We start from the raw sequence: 20,881 nt of genomic DNA, 5'->3' as shown, positions 1-20,881 counted from the left end.
CGGATTGGTTTTTTGCTGCTGTCAAAATCTTTGCCATCACTGTAAATACATTAATCTCGCTTGGAAAATGGCTGTTCCATTCCCAGATATAGACCCATATGAAGTTTTGGGTGTGAGTAATACGGCAAATCCTATTGAGGTGAAGCGAGCCTATAAAAAGCTCAGTTTGAAGTATCACCCTGATAAGTTGAGGCAACAACAAATATCAAATAACAACGGTGATGATACAAACGATTTGTTTCCCAAGATCCAATTTGCATACAGTGTTCTCTCAGATCATAACAGAAGACAAAGATACGATGCCACCGGTTCTTTGGCGGAGTTAGAAGAAGGTGAGGATTCTTTCGACTGGAAGGAGTATTTTAATTCGTTGAACGAAAAAATCACCGTCGAAATGATCGAGGAAGACAGATTGAAGTATCAAAATAGTGAGGAAGAGAGATCTGATATATTACAGAACATTTTGTTTTATGAAGGTGACTTTTTGAAGTTGTTTGAAGTGATTCCTCACTTGGAGTTTGATGAACGAGAAGAAGAGAGAGTGTTCGTTATTGTTGAAGAGTTGGAACAACAGTTCCCTCAAGAATTCAGCAAGAACGCTGTGAAGTCGATTGCAAAGTACCAAAAGTCCCGAAAGACTAAGGTGAAGAATCAATTGAAGAAATTGGCCAAGGAAGCAAAAGAAGCTGAAAAATTGGAAAAGCTCATCAAGGGCAAGCATAAGGGAAATGACCTCCAAGCGATTATAAGAGCCAGACAGTCCAGCCGCATGGATGACCTTATCAGTAATCTTGAAAGTAAATACGTGGATAAGAAGGGAAAGAAAAGACTGAATGTATCTGATGATGAGTTCAATAGGATCCAACAGGGTCTTTTGAATAAAAAGAAAAAACGGGTTTAAAGCGTTTACACCTACTTTCACGCTTTTATAGTGAAACTCATATCTATGACCTTTAGAAAGTACAGATCTATATAAATACTATATGAATATACTCTCACATCTCACTCGATGCGCACCGCTAAATAATTCGCGTGTTTTGTTTATTTGTAAAACTGATCTATACTTAAGAGATGAGTGATTCAGAAGGCTTTTCAGATTATAGTGACAGTGTTCATGAAGTTGACGATCTATCGGATGACTTCATGCCTGAAGAAGTGTCTAGCCAGCCCAAATCGCAGAAAAAAGCAACAACCTCGAAAGCCAAATCGAAAACTCCTCTCTCAGATTCCACCAATATCTCATCGATGCTATCCAAGTCCACAGCAGGCTCTAGCCAATCCCGTTCTCCAAGCCCAACGTCGTCTTTTGAATCCCAACCACTGAAAAAGTCAAAGAAAGGTGCATCTGAGCAGTATCAAAGATTATCACAGTTGGAACATATTTTAAAGAGACCAGATACATATATCGGATCGGTTGAAAAATCGCCCATTGAAATGTGGTGTTTCGATGCAGCTACTGAGCAGATGGTATTTAAAGAGGTGACTATAGTGCCTGGGTTGTACAAAATCTTTGATGAAATCTTGGTCAATGCTGCCGATAATAAGATTAGAGATCCAACTATGAAAAATATCAAGGTTAAGATAGACCCTGAGAATAACATAATTGAGGTGATGAATGATGGGAAGGGTATCCCTGTTGAGATACACCTGAAAGAAAACATGTATATCCCAGAGTTAATCTTTGGTAATTTGTTGACGTCATCCAATTATGATGATGATGAAAAGAAGGTCACTGGTGGTAGAAATGGATACGGTGCAAAATTGTGCAATATTTTCTCTACAGAATTCCAACTAGAAACTGCTGATGCCTCCAATGAGAAATCCTACAAACAAGTCTGGTCTGGAAATATGTCGAAGGTCAATAAACCAAGAATTACAGCTTTAAAAACCAAAAAAGAGTTCACTAGAGTGACCTTTAAACCTGATTTGTCGAAATTCGGTATGGATACCTTGGATGATGAAATTTTATCGGTGATGAGAAGAAGAGTATATGATTTATGTGGTACGGTAAAGGATTGCAACATCTATCTCAATGATAAGAAATTGAGTATTAGGAACTTCAAGAGCTATGTGGAAATGTATGTCAAGGCAATCAAAGAAAGAAATCCTGAATCCAGCGAAGATGAAGAGAAAAAATTTCAAACCATTGTCCATGAAGTATTCAATGAAAGTTGGGAAATAGCCTTTGCTGTCAGTGATGGCACCTTTAACCAAGTCAGTTTTGTTAATTCTATTGCAACCACATCAGGTGGAACTCACGTCAAATTCATTTCAGATGCAATCATCACCAAATTAGTTGATTCTATTAACAAGAAGGAGAAGGGGAAAAAGAAGCTCATGATCAGACCACAAGAGGTAAGAAATAATATGTTTTTGTTCATAAATTGTTTGATTGAAAACCCTGCTTTCACCTCTCAAACCAAAGAGCAATTGACCACCAAATCGAACCAGTTCCACTCCAAAGCCAGTGACAAATTGGTTATTAGTGATAATTTCATTACCAGAATTTTAAAAACTTCCATTGTTGATAAAATAAAATCTATTGCTAATGCCAACGAAGATAAAGCATTACAGAAAGCTGATGGGTCAAAGAAATCAAGAGTGAAGGGTCAAGTGAAATTAGTAGACGCCAACAAAGCTGGTACTAAGGAAGGTCATAAGTGTACTTTAATTTTGACCGAAGGTGATTCCGCTTTGTCTTTAGCGGTTGCGGGTTTGACCGTTATCGGAAGAGATTATTATGGGTGTTTCCCCTTGAGAGGTAAATTGTTAAATGTCAGAGAAGCATCTACTGATCAGGTCAGTAAGAATGTTGAGATTAACGCCTTGAAACAAATCATTGGATTGCAACACAAGAAGAAATATACCCCGGAAAATGTCCTGCAATTGAGATATGGTCACATTATGATTATGACAGATCAGGATCAAGATGGATCACATATCAAGGGGTTGATCATCAACTTCTTAGAGTCCAGCTTTCCTGGGTTATTGGAAATTCCTGGGTTCTTGTTAGAATTTATTACACCTATTGTCAAAGTGACTGTCTCACAAAGAGGCTCTTCGAAAAAGGTTCTTTCTTTCTATACTATGCCTGAATTTGAGAATTGGAGAGAAACCGAAGGTACAAGATGTAGATGGAAACAGAAGTATTACAAGGGTTTGGGTACATCTACTGATGTTGAAGCAAGAGAATACTTTGCTGCTTTGGATAAGCACTTGAAGCAATTCCATGCTATCCAAGGGGAAGATCCAGACTTGATAGATTTGGCATTTTCGAAGAAGAAAGCAGATGAAAGAAAGAACTGGTTGCAAGAATTCCAGCCTGGTACTCACTTAGATCCTGAATTGAAGATTATTCCTATTTCAGATTTTATTAACAAGGAATTGATCTTGTTCTCCATGGCTGATAATGTTAGATCTATTCCTTCTGTTTTGGATGGATTTAAACCCGGTCAAAGGAAGGTTTTATTTGGGTGTTTCAAGAGAAATTTGAAGTCCGAAATCAAAGTGGCTCAATTGGCAGGTTACGTTTCGGAACATACTGGATACCATCATGGTGAGCAGTCATTGATTCAAACGATCATTGGTTTAGCTCAAAACTTTATCGGATCAAATAACTTGAATTTATTGAAACCTAATGGTGCTTTTGGTACAAGAGCTGCTGGTGGTAAAGATTTTTCTGCAGCTCGTTATATTTTCACCGAAATTAATGAAATCACCAGAAAGATCTTCAATCCATTGGATAATGGGTTATTGACTTATGTTCAAGAAGATGAACAAACTGTTGAACCAGAGTGGTATTTACCAATTATACCTATGATTTTAGTTAATGGTGCTGAAGGTATTGGAACTGGTTGGTCGACAAACATTCCTTGTTATAATCCTGAGGATATTGTTGCAAATATTCGGAAATTAATGAATAATGAGGAATTGGAAGAAATGTTTCCTTGGTATAGAGGATGGGAAGGTGATTTGGAAATTATCAGTAAAGAAAAGTTTAAGGTCAGCGGTAGGATTGAACAAATCGATGATCAAACATTGGAAATTACTGAAATTCCCGTAAAAACTTGGACGAATAACGTCAAAGAGTTCTTGTTATCTGGCTTGGGTAATGATAAAGTAAAACCATGGATCAAGGATATGGAAGAACAACATGGTATGAATATAAGATTCGTTGTTAAATTGTCACAAGAGGAGATGGCCAAGTCTCACCAAGTTGGTTTGTTAGACAGATTCAAGTTGATATCTAGTATCAATTTGACCAATATGGTTGCGTTTGATCCTAGAGGTAAGATCAAGAAATATGAATCAAGTCTTGAAATTTTGAAGGATTTCTATTATGTCAGATTAGAATTCTACCAAAAACGTAAGGACTTTATGATTGACGAATTGAAGAATCAATTGGACAAGTTGACAGAACAAGCTAGATTCATCAAGTTAATTATTGAAAAGGTGATTTCTGTTTCCAACAAGAAGCGGAAAGAATTGATCGAGATCTTACAGAAACATAAATTTAAAAGATTCAACAAACAAAACAAGGTTGTCAAAACCGAAGATGATTCGGAAACATTGTTTGTTGACGAGGAGGATATCGAGGAAGAAGAAAACAATGCTGATATCAGTGAGTTGAATGTTGGAAATACCACAGTAAACGAAGAAGAGGAGGAGAACAAACCTGAGAATATCTTCCAGCAGTACGACTATCTATTGGGTATGTCATTATGGTCTTTGACAAGAGAAAGATATGAGAAGTTGTTGAGACAAAGAGATGACAAGGAACAAGAATTGAACGACTTATTAAGGTTGAGCGCCAAAGATTTATGGAACAGCGACTTGGATGATTTCTTAAGTGCTTGGAGGAAATACTTAGAGTTAGACCATGAAGCTAGAGCCAATATGGTGCCAATGAAAGGAACCAAGCGAAAGGCCAGAAGAGTCCAAAATGGTCCCTTGAAAAAGAAGGTAAAGACCGAGACCCAGTCTGAATATGATTATAAACAAGACCCTAAGACCAACCCCAAGGTCAAAGTCGTGGTCAAAAAGGAGGAACAATCAAAGAGTCAGACCAAGTTACCCGATTTTTTCTCTCCCAGTAACAGCAGCAAAGTGGTGAAAAAAGAGGCACCAAAGGTGGTTAGTTTATTCAGCGACAGCGATGACGATGAGATTTTCGGAACCAAAGCAGTCTCCACCAGTCAATCGCCATTGTCCAAAGCTTCCACCACCACCAAAGTATACACCAAACCACCCACATTCTTCAGTAAAGCCAAGTCTCCTGCGGCTAGTTCTTCTACTCCGAAACCCAAGAAAAAGCTCACGATCCAAGATGAGCTTGAAGATTTGGTTGAAGTTGCCCCACCTCCCACCAAAAGAAGGCCCAAAGTGGCTGTTTTCAGCGATGACGAAGACAGTGAAGACATGGAAATTGAAGATGACGATGATGATGAAGAGAGTGAAGTGAGTGATGAATCATACGACGAAGATGAATAAAAGTAGGGTAAGAGCTAATATGGGTAAAATCTCCAAATAAACGTACTTATTATTGCGACATGATCAGTAGCCGCTGGACCGAAGCACAAGAGATCCCCGCCAAAACACAGGCGGAGCTCAGCTGATATTCTGTCGCATGAAGCGATGCCGCATTCTTTATCTCGTAAATTACGAGCCTTAGTTTCACGCAAAAAAATGTGATCGAAACAGAGGCGGGTCGAGGACTCTTCCTTTTTATTTTGGGGACATCCAGGTGTTGTATTTTTCAAAGTTATCCATGAACACCAATTATTATTTACCTCAGTTCAACCAACAGTCGGCCACGCCGGGTCAACAACCTATACACCAATCTCAGCAACAACATCAACCCCATCAACAGCATCAGCAAAATCATGGTCTGCAAATTCAACAAATGCAAGGCGTGCAAACCATGCCACCACAAAGTCAAATGATACAACATGCTCATGGACAACACACAAACGGACAGGTTGTTAATGCTCCCCAGTCCCAGACTCTGTCACAACCATCCCAACCTCAGTCAGCAAATGGAGGTTATGACTACCAGTACAAACAACAACCCATGTTACCCCAAATTGCGGTGCCCATGAATCAGTATTACAATCAGCCGTACGCCCAGAGCCAAAACCCTTCTGCCAGCGGGGCGGTGTCTGGAACCGGACCTGGGTCCAGGTTCACCCCCAAGGAGATTCACACCTTGAAGCAGCTCTTAGTGACGGGTGAAAAATACAAGTGGAAGCAGATCACCAAGGATATCAACTTTGTGGCCGCCAGAAAGAACCATGAAACTGGTGGGAACATCAAGAACGTGAGTCCTACGTTTGTGGTACGGCAGTATCAGTCGTTGTTAGGGTTGCCCAACAATCAGCTTTACTTTGGACTTCTTGGGAGTTCTTTACCATACGTGGTACACGGATGGGATTCACTCGAGGAAGTGGATTAGCTAAGGCGGGTGAAGAACTTTAGAGCATCGTAGCAGTCTAGTACTGAGATGTAGAAGTCATTAAGTATTCATTATGTTTATATAGTTAACGAGAAATCAGATCATTATTGCTCTACCTGACAATCCTTACACTCAACTGGTTCTATTGGAGCCGCTTCCACCTTTCCAGTGGCCCCATCGTTGAGAGTAAAGTTCTGGTATCGGTCGAGATGTCCCAAGTCATCCCCAGGAAATAGCTCATTTCTGATTAAAACCTTTAAAAACTTGGAATCGGGAAACCCGTCATAGAACCACGGTTCATCCTGCTTGTCTTTAGTCTTTTTCATCCGCTTCTTGTAAATTATCTTGTTGGATTTATCGGTTTTTAGCGACACACTAAAGGTTCCTGGCTTGTCGTTATTGGGCAATAATGAAATCTCATTGATCTTGCCGTCGAATGTCATCAACAACTCTTGCATATACCAAACGGCCCGATTCTGCCATTTACACTTGTTGCAGTACTCGATCGAGACCTTGACATGGCCAAGATCTATATCTGAAATATATGCAGTGGAAGTCATTTGAGAGAAAAAGATTGAAATATCGCATTCAAGTCTATAAAGGGTTCATCTAAAATAATATACAGTTTTGAAGTGAAAATTAGAAATTATCATTAATGTACAGAGCTCAACTGAGGTGTCGTGTAACTTTTTAAGGAAATGAAGCTTTTAGTAGATTTGAACATCTCTAAGGACTTACAAAGCCATGCTCAACCAGTCTAAGTTGTCATCAGGAACGTACTCCAGGTTCAAATACGCATCGTCCATCTCATTAATTGGGTGCAAATCTTCCTCTTTCTTCATACCACTTGACGCAGGAGTCGAACTGTTGGTGTTAGGAGTATGCATGTTCATGCCCAAGCCAAAAGAACTAGCAGACATAGACGAGGTGTTTGACTGGGCGATATTAGCACTATTTGCACCAGAGGCAATACCAGCGTTGGCAGGGGTATTAGGGATGTTGACGGGTCTTCTTTTTCTTGGGGATTTTTTGTCTCTTTCACCCTGAGTTTGGGGAGCCGGAGGCCCACCCACTCCTCCTATCACGCTTGTAGGATTCAAGTCATCACCATCTCGAACCGTGATTTTCTTGGACGAGTTGGAGTTTCTTTGTCTCTTTTTGATCACATCTGTCTTCAAACTCAAAGGTCTTACCACTCCATGTAACTTGAGGAACAATCCACAAGCATTACAAAGGGGTTGTCCCTCGGGATTTCTTCTCCACAACGGCGTGGTTTTAGTATGACAATTGGTACATGAGACGTTTTGGTTCAGTAAATCTGCATTAGAGCTCCTATTAGCAGAACCCATTCCGTTCGAAGCACCGTTGGAAGAACCATTATTGGCAGTGGACGAATCAGGACTTACAGACTTAAGTTTCTTGGTCTTTGTACGCTTGGCCTTTGGTTTCAACAGCAGGTTCATATCAAACTTTTGTTCCTTGTTGAAGTTGTCAAAGTAGTTAAGATCATCAAAGTGCAAGGGCGAGTGGAATTTAGTCAACGAAGATGTATTGGGTAAGGAAGATGACATGGGATGGGTGGGTGATTGATGGGCTGAGGATGACAGGGGTTTGACAGGAATGGCACGAAGCTTTTTTGCTTGTTGATCATGAATATTGGCCAAGCTGGAAGTATGTTGAAGCAGGGGAGCACCGCGACCAGGATTAAGTTCACTCAAGTTGACGATGCTATTTTGGTGTGAGTGCAACTCCAACTCCAAGTCTTTAAAGTCGGGTCCAAGGTCAAAGTCATCAAACTCCAATGTTTGGGACTGGATAAGGTTCAAGTTCTGGTGGCCCAAAGCATGATCATGAGATGGCATCGACGACGAGAAGTCACTATGGAGCGGGTTATGGAAATTATTGAAGTCTGGCGTATGGGTGGTTGTTTCTTGCAAGTGTCCGTTGTCCATCCACTGCGACGGATGAGCTGAGTCAGGAGCAAAACTATTCATTTGATCATGGGGAGTGTCGTGCATATGGTTGGAATTGAAGTTATGGAGGCCCTTTGCTGATTGGGATCCTTGGAAGCTATGGCTGGGTCGATGGTGCAGTATAGGATGAGTATTGGACGAAACTATGTTATCGGTTTCCATCAGGTCCAGCATGGCCAGAGATGGGAATTCAAGATGACTTCCAAATCGAAGAATCTGGCTATATTCGGACAGCTCTTGGCCCATCTTCTTGATGTGAGCGATATAATCAAAGTCATCAGCTGAAGGATCTAAGATGGGTTTTAGTTTGTGCTTTTGGGAGTTGATATGCATCATTCTCCAGGTGAGATTTTCCATTCTTGTTCGATATGGCAACGAGTCCTTGGCCTTATTATAAAGCTTCCATATCTGGTTGGTGGTGGAGTCGTTGTCCATCAACGAATAAATATTGTTTTCACCGTATTCACTCATTGATTGTGTTTCACGAGAAATTTTGGGAAGGAGTTAGGAAATATCGAGGATACCAAGCACAAAACAAACGGGAAATCCAATGGATATACGGGGGGCAGTGGTATCAAGAAATGTTTGCAGCTGAAAATGTCAAGAGACAAGATTAATTGGGTAAATACTAAAAGTATTTGTATTACTGATAGATGATCTTAAGGGAACGATTGAAACTTATTGGAGGCTACATTCAATTTGGGAGCCAAAAAAGAGGAAGGTCGTGCGCACCAGGCATTTTGTTCCAGATATTGAGAGGTTTCTTGCTTTTGTGCAACGTAACGCCCAAACACTTGATATCTCATTGGATAAAGATAAACTCACTCTTGCCCAATCGGGATGAAAAAAAAAAACCTGGCCCTGTTATATCGGGAGCTGTTTGGTCCGATTAACAAAACAATATACACCGGCCCTAAATTTATTAAGCTTCTCCGATTTGCTACTACCGATCACAATCCTCAAAGTGGAATTACCGATACTAGGATTGCCTCTTGTGTGTAGGGTTCGTGTACTAGTTGAATCATATTAGATCGTGAGAATTTCTCGGTTTGGCTGCTCCGGGTTGTTGCCTATGTTATCCGTAAGTCCTGCCCCTCGCAACTCCTCCATTTGACACCCTTCCTAGCCGTTCTCAATCCTTTAAGCGGTTGCTGAACGGCTGCGATTGGGTCATTTTAGGAAGGGGCCCAGCTGATGGTGCCAGCACCTCGAGGACCTCGCTTGTTACCGCCAGTCACGAGCGCAGCCGCGTTTCTACGTGAGAATCTCGCGGCATTATCAGCAAATCTGTCAGAGTTGCAGTAGGTGATTGCTTGATCCTCAGAGGTATAAGTCCGAAGTAGGAAAAGATCAGGTTTACTTCGGTTGTAAAAATAGCACATATACATGTACTGATCTGTTTATTTGTAAAAGCAGTAGTGCGTTACCCACTGTCTGCATCTCTCTGCCTCCTTTCCTCCCCTTCAATTCGCAGCCTTTTCACTCCTTCGCGCTATCAAATTTGTCTATGCTTCATCATGAATGATTCAAATGAATCAACACACTTAATGAGTCCTGCCCCCCAGTACGGGGCCCAACTCGGAGTGTCCACTGGAGTGACCCAACAGACAAAGGCCGAAGATTCAGAGTCTCCCAAGTTGGGCACTTTTCTGGGGGTTTTCATTCCCACATCGCTTAACGTCTTATCGATCTTGATGTTCTTAAGATTCGGGTTTATTGTGGGACAAATGGGGATTTTAGGGGCGTTGGGATTGCTTATATTATCTTACTTGATCGACATGTTGACGGTGATGTCGGTGAGTGCTATTGCCACCAATGGGACTGTTAAAGGTGGAGGTGCTTATTATATGATTTCTAGATCATTAGGACCTGAGTTTGGGGGAGCCATTGGAATCATTTTCTTCATCGGCCAGATCTTGAATAGTTCTTTGAATGTGGTAGGTTTCATCGAGTCACTCTTGGTAAATTTTGGCCAAATTGATGGGGACTTGTACCAACTTTTACCAGTGGGCTACTTCTGGACATTACTTTATTCAACCATTCTATTGGCCTTATGTACGGGAGTAGCGTTGGTGGGAGCAAATGTGGTATCTAAAGCAGCCCTTTGGCTCTTTGTGTTGTTGGTGCTTTCAACGCTTTCTATCCCTTTATCTACCTTGCACACCAAAACCATTTTTATGGGTGAAGCTTATCAGGTGGGATTAAGCTGGAGGATCTTCAAGGAAAACTTATTTCCTCATTTCACAAAGGGAGCTGCCGGCTCAGTTCTAGATACTCCCGAAACCTTTAGGGACTTATTTGGTATTTTCTTCCCAGCTACTTCAGGGATTTATGCTGGGGCTTCTATGTCGGGAGCCTTAAAGGATCCATCCAAATCTATACCGCAAGGAACTATACGGGGTTTAGTTTTGACATTTGTATTATACGGTATAGTAATATTGTCTATAGGAACGGCCGTTCCTAGGCAATTACTTTACAAAGATATTAAAGTGATTCAAACGGTGAACTTGCAGGGGTATGTGATCATTATTGGTGAATTGTCTACTTCTCTTTTCTCAGTGATTATGGGAGTAGTTGGTGCCGCTTCCTTGTTGAATGCTATTGCAAATGATAGAATTATCCCTGGTCTTTCTTGTTTCAACACCAAGAAAAAATCCATCAATGAACAGGAAAAGGCTTCATACTGGGCTATATTGGCTACTTGGGTATTAGCACAACTTTTTCTATTCGCTGATATTAATCAAATTGCTGTTTTTGTTACAATGGCTTTCTTAATGACATTCATCGTTACAAACTTGGCATGTTTCTTATTGAAGATCGGGTCAGCTCCAAATTTTAGGCCTTCTTTTAAATACTTCAACGTCCAAACTGCTTTTAGTGGATCTGTGTTGTCGGTGATTGCAATGTTCATCGTAGATGGTATGTCTGCTAGTCTTGTGATCATCCTGTTACTAGTATTGATTCTTTTAATCCACTATTCCACCCCTCCTTCCAAGTTTGGTGACATATCCCAGTTATTAATTTATCACCAAGTCAGAAAGTACTTATTGAGATTGAAGGTAGATATGAACGTTAAGTACTGGAGACCTCAAATCCTATTATTATGCGATAATCCAAGGTCAAGTTGGAATCTAATAGGCTTTTGCAACCATTTGAAGAAAGGTGGGTTGTATGTTTTGGGTCATGTGGTGATTTTAAATGATGATACCATCACCAAAAGTGCTAGCGAAAGTGATTCTGAGTTCAGCATAACTGCCTACAAGGAAGTCCAAAAGCAAAAGTCAGCTTGGATTAAGCTAAGAGATATGGCCAATATCAAAGCTTTTGTCCAAATCGCTTTAGGTCCCACATTGCCCTGGGGTGTTCGAAATGTATACTTGGGATCTGGTTTGGGTGGTATGAAACCCAATATTACAGTGTTAGGTTTTTTTGATTTTGCCAAACATGGTTTGCAATTGCCATTGACATCGTTCAAAAATAAATCCCAATTCCGCCAATTGCCTACTGATGACTGTAGAGAAGAACAACAGGTATCAATTAATCAGTGGGTTCAAGTGGTTGAAGACTTGGTGATAATGCAAAGTTCAGTTGCGGTGGCTGCAAATTTCACTTCTTTGGAAGTCCCCAGTATAGCTCATTATAGTGTGTGGTCTAAAATATGGAGAACTTCTAGGGATACACCAAAAGCTGATAAAAAGTTCATTGATTTATACCCCATTCAGATGTCTTCTATTAATGAAGTTGATGGCATGTCTGTGCTTTCTACCAACTTTGACACATACACGTTGATTCTACAATTGGGCTCGATTCTTTCATCGGTTCCCGAGTGGAAATATAATAATCATCAATTGCGAGTCATAGTATTCGTGGAAGACAAGTCCGAAGTTCCTGAAGAGAAGAAAAGATTGACTAATTTGCTACAGAACTTAAGAATAGAAGCCAAGATCAAGGTAATCTGTTTGAATGATGGTTCTTTGAGTTCCTATAACTATATTGTTAAAGGTTATACTAAGAATGCAAGCAACAAGTTTATGTACGACAAGATAGATAAGATTTTGAAATACGATCAGTGGTGGAAGAACTTGACTAACGCCAGAGAAACATTGGCTCAAATCGAGAAGCAAAAATTGAAGAAGAAAACAGATCAAGCTTCATGGTATGGAACCAACGAATACAGGGGTCTTGGATTGAACAGAAGCAACACGACAACAAACAAAAATGGAAGACAGAGAAGGGACACTATCTCCAACTTGCATGATAAAGGATTGTCTTTAAGCTTCAACATGCACGGAGGAATTTTGAACTATGACGGAGTTGAAAATGCCTACAGCTCTGACGATGATGATGAGTTTGATGAAGATACAATTAACTCCTCGAAGTACTTCCAAATTGATCCTCCCGTGGAATCTCAGGCTCCAGACAAATTAGCCAAAAATTTGAATTACAAATTGAGTTTGAAGTTTTCTAATCACCTTGCCTCAGACCAGGTGTCTGTGAAGTCGTCCAGGTCGAATTTAAAGCCTAACTTTGTTTCGCTCAAAACTCCTAATGCTCAATTGCAAGACAATGAAGATGACGAAAATGAGAATGAAGACACGAACAATGTAGAAAATGATACCAAGCAATCAATTGGATTCATCGATGATGGAACCAACTGCTCTAAGTCAGAAGAGAACAGTGTATTAACCACACCAAATGAAAAAGAAACAAAAGATGATAAAATTGACTACTTCAACCTTCTGCTTGACAAGAAAAAGAAGTCTCATGGCAAATCAAGTAATGACAGAAGTGGAATGATGTCTCCTTCAATCATTTCTAACGATGATGGCATTATCCAACAATTGAAGACGCCTCAATTTCTTGCTGTTGATGATGACGAAGATATTCCTTCTTTGAACTCCAGCACCACTAATTTACCAGCGTTGACTCAGCGTCAGTCAAGTAAAGGATTTTCAAGAACTGTACCCAGGAATTTTTCTACTTTAGGTAGTGTTCCACAACAACAACCCCTATCTCATATAGGAGTTCAACCAGATGCTTCGGAATTGGCATCCTCAGAAGGTGTTATAACTCAGAAACAATTACAACAGGAACTCAAAGAGCTCTCTTTTGATGATATACCAGCTAAAGGTCAACATATCATTTTGAACGACTTGATGAAGTTGCACTCTGCTAAAGTCCAAACGGGAGTTATCTTTTCGACCTTACCTGCTCCATCTTTGAATACTCACTTGGATGATAATGATTCATTTGAGTATGTAAACAACTTATCTATTTGGCTTCATGACCTTCCACCCGTGGTCTTGCTCAACTCTCAAACAGTTACAGTTACCACTGCATTATAGTTTTTTAGTTTCCATATAGACATTTGCATTATGTTTTTGCAGTAATCCGTGAGAGGGCGCGATTCCAAAACAATACATTCTTTAAGCTCATCTCTGACAGAGGAGTAGGTAGACTTTATGCGACCAAGGAAATGAATGCTACTAACGATGCAGAGAAGCACAGACAGCGTCAAGAGAAGTTGGCTGCGTGGAAACAAAAGAAGTTACAGAAGGGTAATGCTGACGATGATGATAAAAAACGTAAAAGATTAGAATTGTGGAGGATAAAGAGACTCGGGAAATCTACCGACTCAAGTAGTCCAACAAAGCTGGCAACTGATGGGGCTCCTAAAGCAAAGGTAATGCCTACTTTGAAATTAACGAAGGTGCAGAAGCCGAAGATTGATACTGCTAAACGATCGATTTTTGGTGATGAAGATGAAGAAGACGATACGAGACCAAAGTTCAAAAAACCCACTTTGGGAACCGAGGAAACCCCAAAAAAAGCTACTGATGAAGAGGAGGATATTGACTTGGACATGTTTATCGAGAGCATCAGCAAGAATGATACGCCAACAAAAGTAGTTTTGCAGTCGGATAATGAACACGAAGACGAAGACTTTGAAGAGGATTCCGATACTCAAAACGATATACTATCATCTAAACTCAAGAAGTTACAGGAGAGAGAAAAGGCCCTCGAGACCGTTGACCATAGTTCCATTGACTATAAGCCCTTCAGGAGGGTATTTTACAAACCACCAAAAGAATTTGAATCTTTATCATCTGATGAGATAACGAAAATACGACAAGATATCAAGGTGAAAGGTGTTGACTGCCCACTTCCCATCACAAAATGGTCACAACTCGGTCTACCTTTGAGTATATTATCGATTTTTAAGACCCTCAACTATGAAACTCCTTCTCCAATTCAATGTCAAGCATTACCAACTATCATGTCAGGAAGAGATATAATTGGAGTAGCTAAAACTGGGTCAGGAAAGACTCTTTCATTTGTTTTGCCTATGATTAGGCATGTACAAGATCAGGATCCATTGCAAGAAGGAGATGGGCCAATTGCTTTGATATTGACACCAACTCGAGAATTAGCTTTTCAGGTTAACAAAGAAATCTCGAACTTCAGCAAGTCTGTCAGCTCATGCTGTTGTTATGGGGGGTCAAGTATAGAATCCCAGATTGCCGAACTAAAGAAAGGAGTGCAGGTCATTGTGGGAACTCCTGGTAGAGTAATCGACTTATTGACCGTGAATAGTGGTAGAGTCACTAACTTGAAAAGAGTAACATATTTGGTTTTGGATGAAGCAGATAGAATGTATGATATGGGGTTTGAACCTCAAGTCAAAAAGATTATATCACAGGTGAGGCCTGATAGACAAACAGTGCTATTTTCGGCTACATTTCCCAGAAAATTGGAGAAATTGGCTAAACATGGATTGAATAATCCAGTAGAAATAATTGTTGGCGGAATCAACATAGTGGCCAGTGAAATCAAACAAAAGTTAGAATTGTTCGAAGTTGGTTCCTTAAATGAAGAGGAAGTCAATCGTATAAAATTCATGAAACTTGTCGAGGTTATTGATGGATTCATCAAGGAGAACGAGAATTCAAAAGTGTTGATTTTCGTTGAAAAACAAGACCTGGCAGATCTGTTAATGGTTCAATTAATCTCCAGTGACTACAATTGTGTTTCCCTTCATGGGGGTAAAGATCAAATTGATCGGAAATTTGCTATCAAAGAGTTCTCGTCTCCAGATTCTGGGCTTGACATTTTGATTGCAACCTCTATTGCAGCAAGGGGCCTAGACGTAAAGGGCTTGGATCTAGTCATTAACTATGATGCTCCTAGCCATTTAGAAGATTACATCCATAGGGTGGGAAGAACTGGAAGAGCTGGAAAGAACGGTACAGCGATTACGTTCATTACAGACCAACAGGACAGAGCTATAGCCGACATAATTAAGGTTCTTACTCCACCAATTGATCCCAGGTTGAACAAAATCAGTGAAGAGTTCATTGCCAAGGTTAAGAGTGGGAAAGAGAAGTACTCTTCTGGATTTGGTGGTAAAGGTTTAGAAAAGCTTCAACAGCAAAGAGACAGCACCAAGGATTTAGAGCGTCAAACATACGAAGAGAAGTCCTCCACATCCGTGAGTGTATCCACCACACCCATTTCTACCACCAAACCTGCAACAGAAGAGCTTACTAGCAATTTACCTGATTTTGATATTGTGGAGGGCATTCCATCAGATTCTTCAGGTCCCGACAGATCGAAGTTCCATTCTCGTATTACAATCAACGATCTTCCTCAAACGGTGCGGTGGTTTGTTTCCAACGGAGAGAGCATTTCAAAGATCATTGAATCTACATCTACATCTATTACCCATAAGGGTCAATTCTATGCGAACGGTAAAGCCAAAAAAGATGGGCCTCCAAAATTGTACTTGCTTGTGGAAGGATTGACTCATGGAGCGGTTCAAGAGGCGAATGAGATGATCAAACAGCGGATGATCGAAGGTTTACAAACAGCAAATCAATCAGGTTCAACTGGTAGGTATACTGTTTAAGAGTTCATGTGCGCATTTTACAAAGCCGTGGGATATAATCTCAAAAGTATTTAAAATGTGAGAACCCCACAAGTTTTGATTTTTTTGACCAACAATGCCATTTAGCTCAGAAAACTACCAACATCCCGAATTCATAGTTAAGGAGATCGAAGAAGGATTCATTAATCTTCAGTTCAATAACCCCAAGACCCTTAATGCATTTGCTGAATCCACATGGAGAGGGTACCAAGAGCTTTTGGAAAAGTTAGATAAAGACCCAGACACCAACATTATTTTGATTTCATCTTCAATTGAAAAATCGTTTTCGAGCGGATTGAACTTGAAGGATGCAGCCATCCTCACACAACTTGCGGAAGATGATAGTTTGTCATACAGGCAGAAATATGATACGCTATACAAACACATCATTGAATTTCAGGAAGCCATTTCAACACCTGCCAGAATCAGAACCCCAACCATTTGCTTGTTGAATGGGATCTCATATGGTTTGGCGATGGACATTGCTGCTACCTGTTCTATCCGTGTGGCGGTTGAAGGTGTCAAAATGTCCATCAGAGAGATCAAAATCGGTATTGTTGCAGACATGGGATCATTACAAAGGCTTCCATTTCTCGTCAACAACAAGTCTAAGTTGAACCAATACGCTTTGACAGGTGAAATATTTGGCGCTCAAGAGGCCTATGATATTGGATTGGTGAGTAAAGTTTGCGCTGATTTGAAGTCCGGTTACGAATATTGCCATGAGCTTGGTAGTGACATCAACCAAAATGCTCAATGGGCCATTAAAGGGACGAAAGATTCTCTTCAATTCATTAACAATGGTGGAAATGTCTCAACAGGCTTGTTGGACATTGCCGACTACAACGCCATTCACATCACCAAAATTCCTAGTAAGTTTTAGTAGTATGTATTGCGAAAAAAAGCGACCTGAAAATTTTCAACATTAATGATCAAGTACGGGATAAGGCCGTGTAGGCGGTTGCTTTCGACCCAAGCACAGGCTTCCTCGTACACCGAGTATCTGACTGAAACTTTTCATAACACCAGTCCCCGAGCCGTCAAATCCATGTCTGTCAAACAATACCTATGTCAAAGTTCTTCAGCAAAGTTTTTGAGTAGCTTGTCAAGTGCTCATTTTAGCTCAGTGGTCGAACATCAACTTTATATCAAATATCAAATCTATAATTTGCTCAAGGATAAGCAATACCTCCGGCTAATGGAAACCTTGCAAACCATCATCTCCAATCGTCAAGCCTCCCATTTGACTCCACAAGAAATCACCTTTTTTATCGGCAAACTCATGGACCATCAAATCGACACCTTATTGGAGCTTACCAGAGCTCGCCAAGGGAAGATGGCTCCAGCTCGTGTCAGCGAGCTCCAGACAAAAGCAGATACCTGGAGAGCACGAATCAGAGATTTGTACTCCAACCTACTCTTTGAAGATCATGTATCCATATATTCCGAGAGTTTAAGAGTTGAATTTTACAAACCAAGTATTTCCACCGGCATTAGATTAAGCGTTGGAGACTTTGAAAATCTTATTGTGTTTGAGTTCTCCAACAACAAGTTTGATTTGGCAAACAAATGGTTCGATAGATTCGATCAAGAGTTCAACATGGACCAATATACCCCAAAAATGTGGGACATACGATTCAAGATTAACGGGGGGGATCCGAGACTATGGAAGGTATACGAAAATGATGTGTTCATAGTGAATACAAACGTGGCCCATAGTTACTATAAAAGGATGCCGTTGAGTCAGTTGTTGAACTCGTTTTTAAAGCATAATAAGCTTGAGTCTCAGATTGAAAATATCATTTTGTGTCTCGGGTACTACAGAAAAGTCGACAGCATATATCAGTTGATCCACGAGATATACGGAGTGGACGTTAGTGGAGAAAAAGTACCAAACAAAATCATTTCGGATACCAATATCAGTATTGGCGTTTTGAATTCCATTGTCATTGCATTATCTTACAACCACCGGTATTTCGAGTCGATGAAATTCATCAATGCATTTCAAAGCCACGCTAGTGTATACTTGGAGAGCCAAGAAGCTGGGTTCTTTTGGGGGAATCTACTCAAATGGACAGACTTGACCACCAAGTTCAATAAGAAAATGGTATTGGACTATTACATTAAGAATATCAACCCCCAAGCCAAACATTCGACACTCCCAGATCTCATGAATGATGTTAACTTTGATTACGAAAGATATCTACAGTTTACCGAGGATTTGATACAGAAACGAGTGAATATCATGAGGCAAATCTGGTCTCTCTTTCAGAGTTCCAATGGCAGATTTTCAGTGGTTGCATACAAAACTTACTGGAATTTCCTTAAGAGGCTGGGCACTGAACAAGAAGTATTTGAGTTTTTGGAGTTACTCAACAGCCATAACTACCAGTTCTCTGTCACCAGAGGTTCATTTAACTTCAAGTATCTTGGTCTTAATAACACCCTATGGTCAATACAAAGTTTGTACTACCAAGCCATCAAGTGGATGATTGAAGCCAAGTTGAACAACCAGCTTGTGGGACAAGTACAACCTTTGATCAATGAATGGTGCTTGGATTATCAGATGAGAGCCGAAGCTACGCAGTTTTTCAAGACCAGATTGCCCAAATTGGCCAAAAAGATCGAAGAAAAGAGAGAACAAGAAATGATTAAACAACGACAAGATGATGAACCTTTCTTAGAGCTATTCTAGCATCCACCAGTTTAATTAGCTAGTTGATATATAGAGGATAAATTTATTTGGGGTATATCTTTATACGAGTGTCGTGTGCGTACCGGGGATTCGAATGCACTTTATCGCGTTGACAAAAGTGAACGAGTTTTTCAAAAGACCAGATATCATTAGAATATGGCTGCCGAAGGATTTGAAAAATTAACTGAAGTTCCTACTGAATTCCTTAAGGACGGAACCGCCTTCATCAAGAGATGTCAAAAGCCTGACCAGAAGGAGTACTTGAAAATCATCAGGGCCGTGGGTATTGGTTTCATAATGATGGGAGTTGTTGGGTACGCCGTCAAGTTATTACACATTCCAATCAGATATTTGATCGTTTAAGCGTTGAAAGTGGACCTATCTCGCTATGTCCTATATGAAGTGATATGTACTTATGCTGTTTAATCTTTATATTCGTCAAATATATGTAGTTTTTTTTGTGTGTGATTTGGTCTTTTTGTCCAGCGATTTTAGGTGGGTTTTGATTCTGCGAACACCATCTCAAAAGTTTTTTTCTCTACACCTTTGATCATTTGCAATGTCCAGTAAACTAGTTAAAGCATTAGCCTCTACACATGAGGAAACAAGACAAGAGGCTGTGGAATCTTTAGAAAAGTACATCAGTGTGAATGGATTCAAGTTGACTTTAATACAAGTGGAAAAACTCTGGAAGGGATTATACTATTCTATGTGGTTATGCGATGGGCCTGAAAACCAACAAGATCTCAGTGAAAACTTGGCCAGAATCTTCAATAATAGCGGAGTCAAGACCAAGGACTGGGTTAAGTACAATGAGGCGTTTTGGGTCATTATCATCAAAGAATGGGCTGGTATTGACCAGTGGAGAATGGATAAGTACTATATGCTCATCAGAAGAATCTTAAGGTACAACTTCACGTACTTGAACAACAATAACTGGGACAAAAAACTTATCGATGAGTTCAATTCATTCATGAAGAGACCTTTAACCCTCAACAAGAACATGGCCATTCCTTACCATTTGTGTGATATATATTTGGATGAGTTGGAAGAATTTGGAGATGATATACCGGAACAGATCGTGCAACTATTCAAAGAGTTGAGCAAGAGTGCTAAGTTACGAACCTACAGAGATAAGATCAAGGAGGATGTGTTGGAAGATCCACGTTCCAAAAAGTGGTGGTTTGGAGAAGACGAAGACGATAGTGAACAAGACGACGATGAAGAAGAATGGACTGGATTCTGAGTCCACAAGCAAAGCATACACCTCCTATGTGGCCAGCATGGGAATTCATTTAATATGGTCAACCTGGCCAAGCCTGTAGAATAGTCAATATAACATAATCGCAGTATTCAAACATTTGCGGAGCGCGATGAGATAAAAAAAACCCGTGTGACTATGGAAGATAACAAATACATTCCCAAATTCATAAAGCAAACGCCGTGGTACAAGGAAGGTCAGCTGGAAGAGGTGAAGGACCACAGCTATTCCAAGCACGGCGATGGGTTTCTGAAAGATAGTTATGATGCTAAGCGTGATAAGTGGGAAGGGTACCAAGTAGACTACACAAAGAAAGAAAACTCCACCGGACTCAACGTAAACGGCGATGACGAGGGCGACGACACCGACTATGAGTTGGAGTTAACGGAGTTGGGCCTTCTGCGGAAAGATATAAAGGACAACAACAAGCAAGATAAACATGAGAAGTTAATGAGAAGTCGGGACGATGTACCCAGTTATATCAAGTCTATCAAAACCGTTCAAAATGACAATGAGTGGGAAGCAAGTAACAAATCATGAAAACACTAGGGACACGGGTAACAAATCATGAAAAGAC

The 20,881-nt window shown here is 40.3% G+C and overlaps 10 protein-coding genes across 10 annotated transcripts; 8 read left to right on the top strand and 2 right to left on the bottom strand. All coding sequences in view use genetic code 12, as the record gives it.

The window, feature by feature from the left end:
* Window positions 1-67: 67 nt before the first annotated feature.
* PSN45_004076 (uncharacterized protein) lies at window positions 68-901 on the top strand (the record flags this gene model as incomplete). The annotated part of the gene is made up of 1 exon (XM_006686099.2): window positions 68-901. The coding sequence occupies one exon, from the start codon at window positions 68-70 to the stop codon at window positions 899-901; it is 834 nt and encodes a 277-aa protein (XP_006686162.2).
* A 170-nt stretch (window positions 902-1,071) lies between these two features.
* On the top strand, window positions 1,072-5,490 carry TOP2 (DNA topoisomerase 2; the record flags this gene model as incomplete). Its single annotated transcript, XM_066158210.1, has 1 exon — window positions 1,072-5,490. The coding sequence occupies one exon, from the start codon at window positions 1,072-1,074 to the stop codon at window positions 5,488-5,490; it is 4,419 nt and encodes a 1,472-aa protein (XP_066014307.1).
* A 448-nt stretch (window positions 5,491-5,938) lies between these two features.
* PSN45_004074 (uncharacterized protein) lies at window positions 5,939-6,451 on the top strand (the record flags this gene model as incomplete). The annotated part of the gene is made up of 1 exon (XM_006686103.2): window positions 5,939-6,451. The coding sequence occupies one exon, from the start codon at window positions 5,939-5,941 to the stop codon at window positions 6,449-6,451; it is 513 nt and encodes a 170-aa protein (XP_006686166.2).
* Window positions 6,452-6,555: 104 nt separating this feature from the next.
* PSN45_004073 (uncharacterized protein) lies at window positions 6,556-7,011 on the bottom strand (the record flags this gene model as incomplete). Its single annotated transcript, XM_006686104.1, has 1 exon — window positions 6,556-7,011. The coding sequence occupies one exon, from the start codon at window positions 7,009-7,011 to the stop codon at window positions 6,556-6,558; it is 456 nt and encodes a 151-aa protein (XP_006686167.1).
* Window positions 7,012-7,185: 174 nt separating this feature from the next.
* GAT1 (Sodium- and chloride-dependent GABA transporter 1) lies at window positions 7,186-8,895 on the bottom strand (the record flags this gene model as incomplete). Its single annotated transcript, XM_006686102.2, has 1 exon — window positions 7,186-8,895. One exon carries the CDS (start codon window positions 8,893-8,895, stop codon window positions 7,186-7,188), a length of 1,710 nt encoding a protein of 569 aa, XP_006686165.1.
* A 1,046-nt stretch (window positions 8,896-9,941) lies between these two features.
* PSN45_004071 (uncharacterized protein) lies at window positions 9,942-16,330 on the top strand (the record flags this gene model as incomplete). The annotated part of the gene is made up of 2 exons (XM_006686107.2): window positions 9,942-13,682; window positions 13,856-16,330. The coding sequence occupies 2 exons, from the start codon at window positions 9,942-9,944 to the stop codon at window positions 16,328-16,330; spliced, it is 6,216 nt and encodes a 2,071-aa protein (XP_006686170.2).
* A 94-nt stretch (window positions 16,331-16,424) lies between these two features.
* PSN45_004070 (uncharacterized protein) lies at window positions 16,425-17,231 on the top strand (the record flags this gene model as incomplete). Its single annotated transcript, XM_006686515.1, has 1 exon — window positions 16,425-17,231. One exon carries the CDS (start codon window positions 16,425-16,427, stop codon window positions 17,229-17,231), a length of 807 nt encoding a protein of 268 aa, XP_006686578.1.
* A 165-nt stretch (window positions 17,232-17,396) lies between these two features.
* PSN45_004069 (uncharacterized protein) lies at window positions 17,397-19,043 on the top strand (the record flags this gene model as incomplete). Its single annotated transcript, XM_006686108.2, has 1 exon — window positions 17,397-19,043. The coding sequence occupies one exon, from the start codon at window positions 17,397-17,399 to the stop codon at window positions 19,041-19,043; it is 1,647 nt and encodes a 548-aa protein (XP_006686171.2).
* Window positions 19,044-19,199: 156 nt separating this feature from the next.
* On the top strand, window positions 19,200-20,289 carry PSN45_004068 (uncharacterized protein; the record flags this gene model as incomplete). Its single annotated transcript, XM_006686109.2, has 2 exons — window positions 19,200-19,369; window positions 19,611-20,289. The coding sequence occupies 2 exons, from the start codon at window positions 19,200-19,202 to the stop codon at window positions 20,287-20,289; spliced, it is 849 nt and encodes a 282-aa protein (XP_006686172.2).
* Window positions 20,290-20,442: 153 nt separating this feature from the next.
* On the top strand, window positions 20,443-20,844 carry SLU7 (mRNA splicing protein; the record flags this gene model as incomplete). The annotated part of the gene is made up of 1 exon (XM_006686110.1): window positions 20,443-20,844. The coding sequence occupies one exon, from the start codon at window positions 20,443-20,445 to the stop codon at window positions 20,842-20,844; it is 402 nt and encodes a 133-aa protein (XP_006686173.1).
* Window positions 20,845-20,881: the final 37 nt, after the last annotated feature.

Source organism: Yamadazyma tenuis, chromosome 5 (assembly GCF_029203305.1).
Source record: "Yamadazyma tenuis chromosome 5, complete sequence".
NCBI classification, from domain to species: domain Eukaryota; kingdom Fungi; phylum Ascomycota; class Pichiomycetes; order Serinales; family Debaryomycetaceae; genus Yamadazyma; species Yamadazyma tenuis.
Note: the sequence above shows the minus strand (reverse complement) of the source record. Positions and strands in the feature narration are given on the sequence as shown.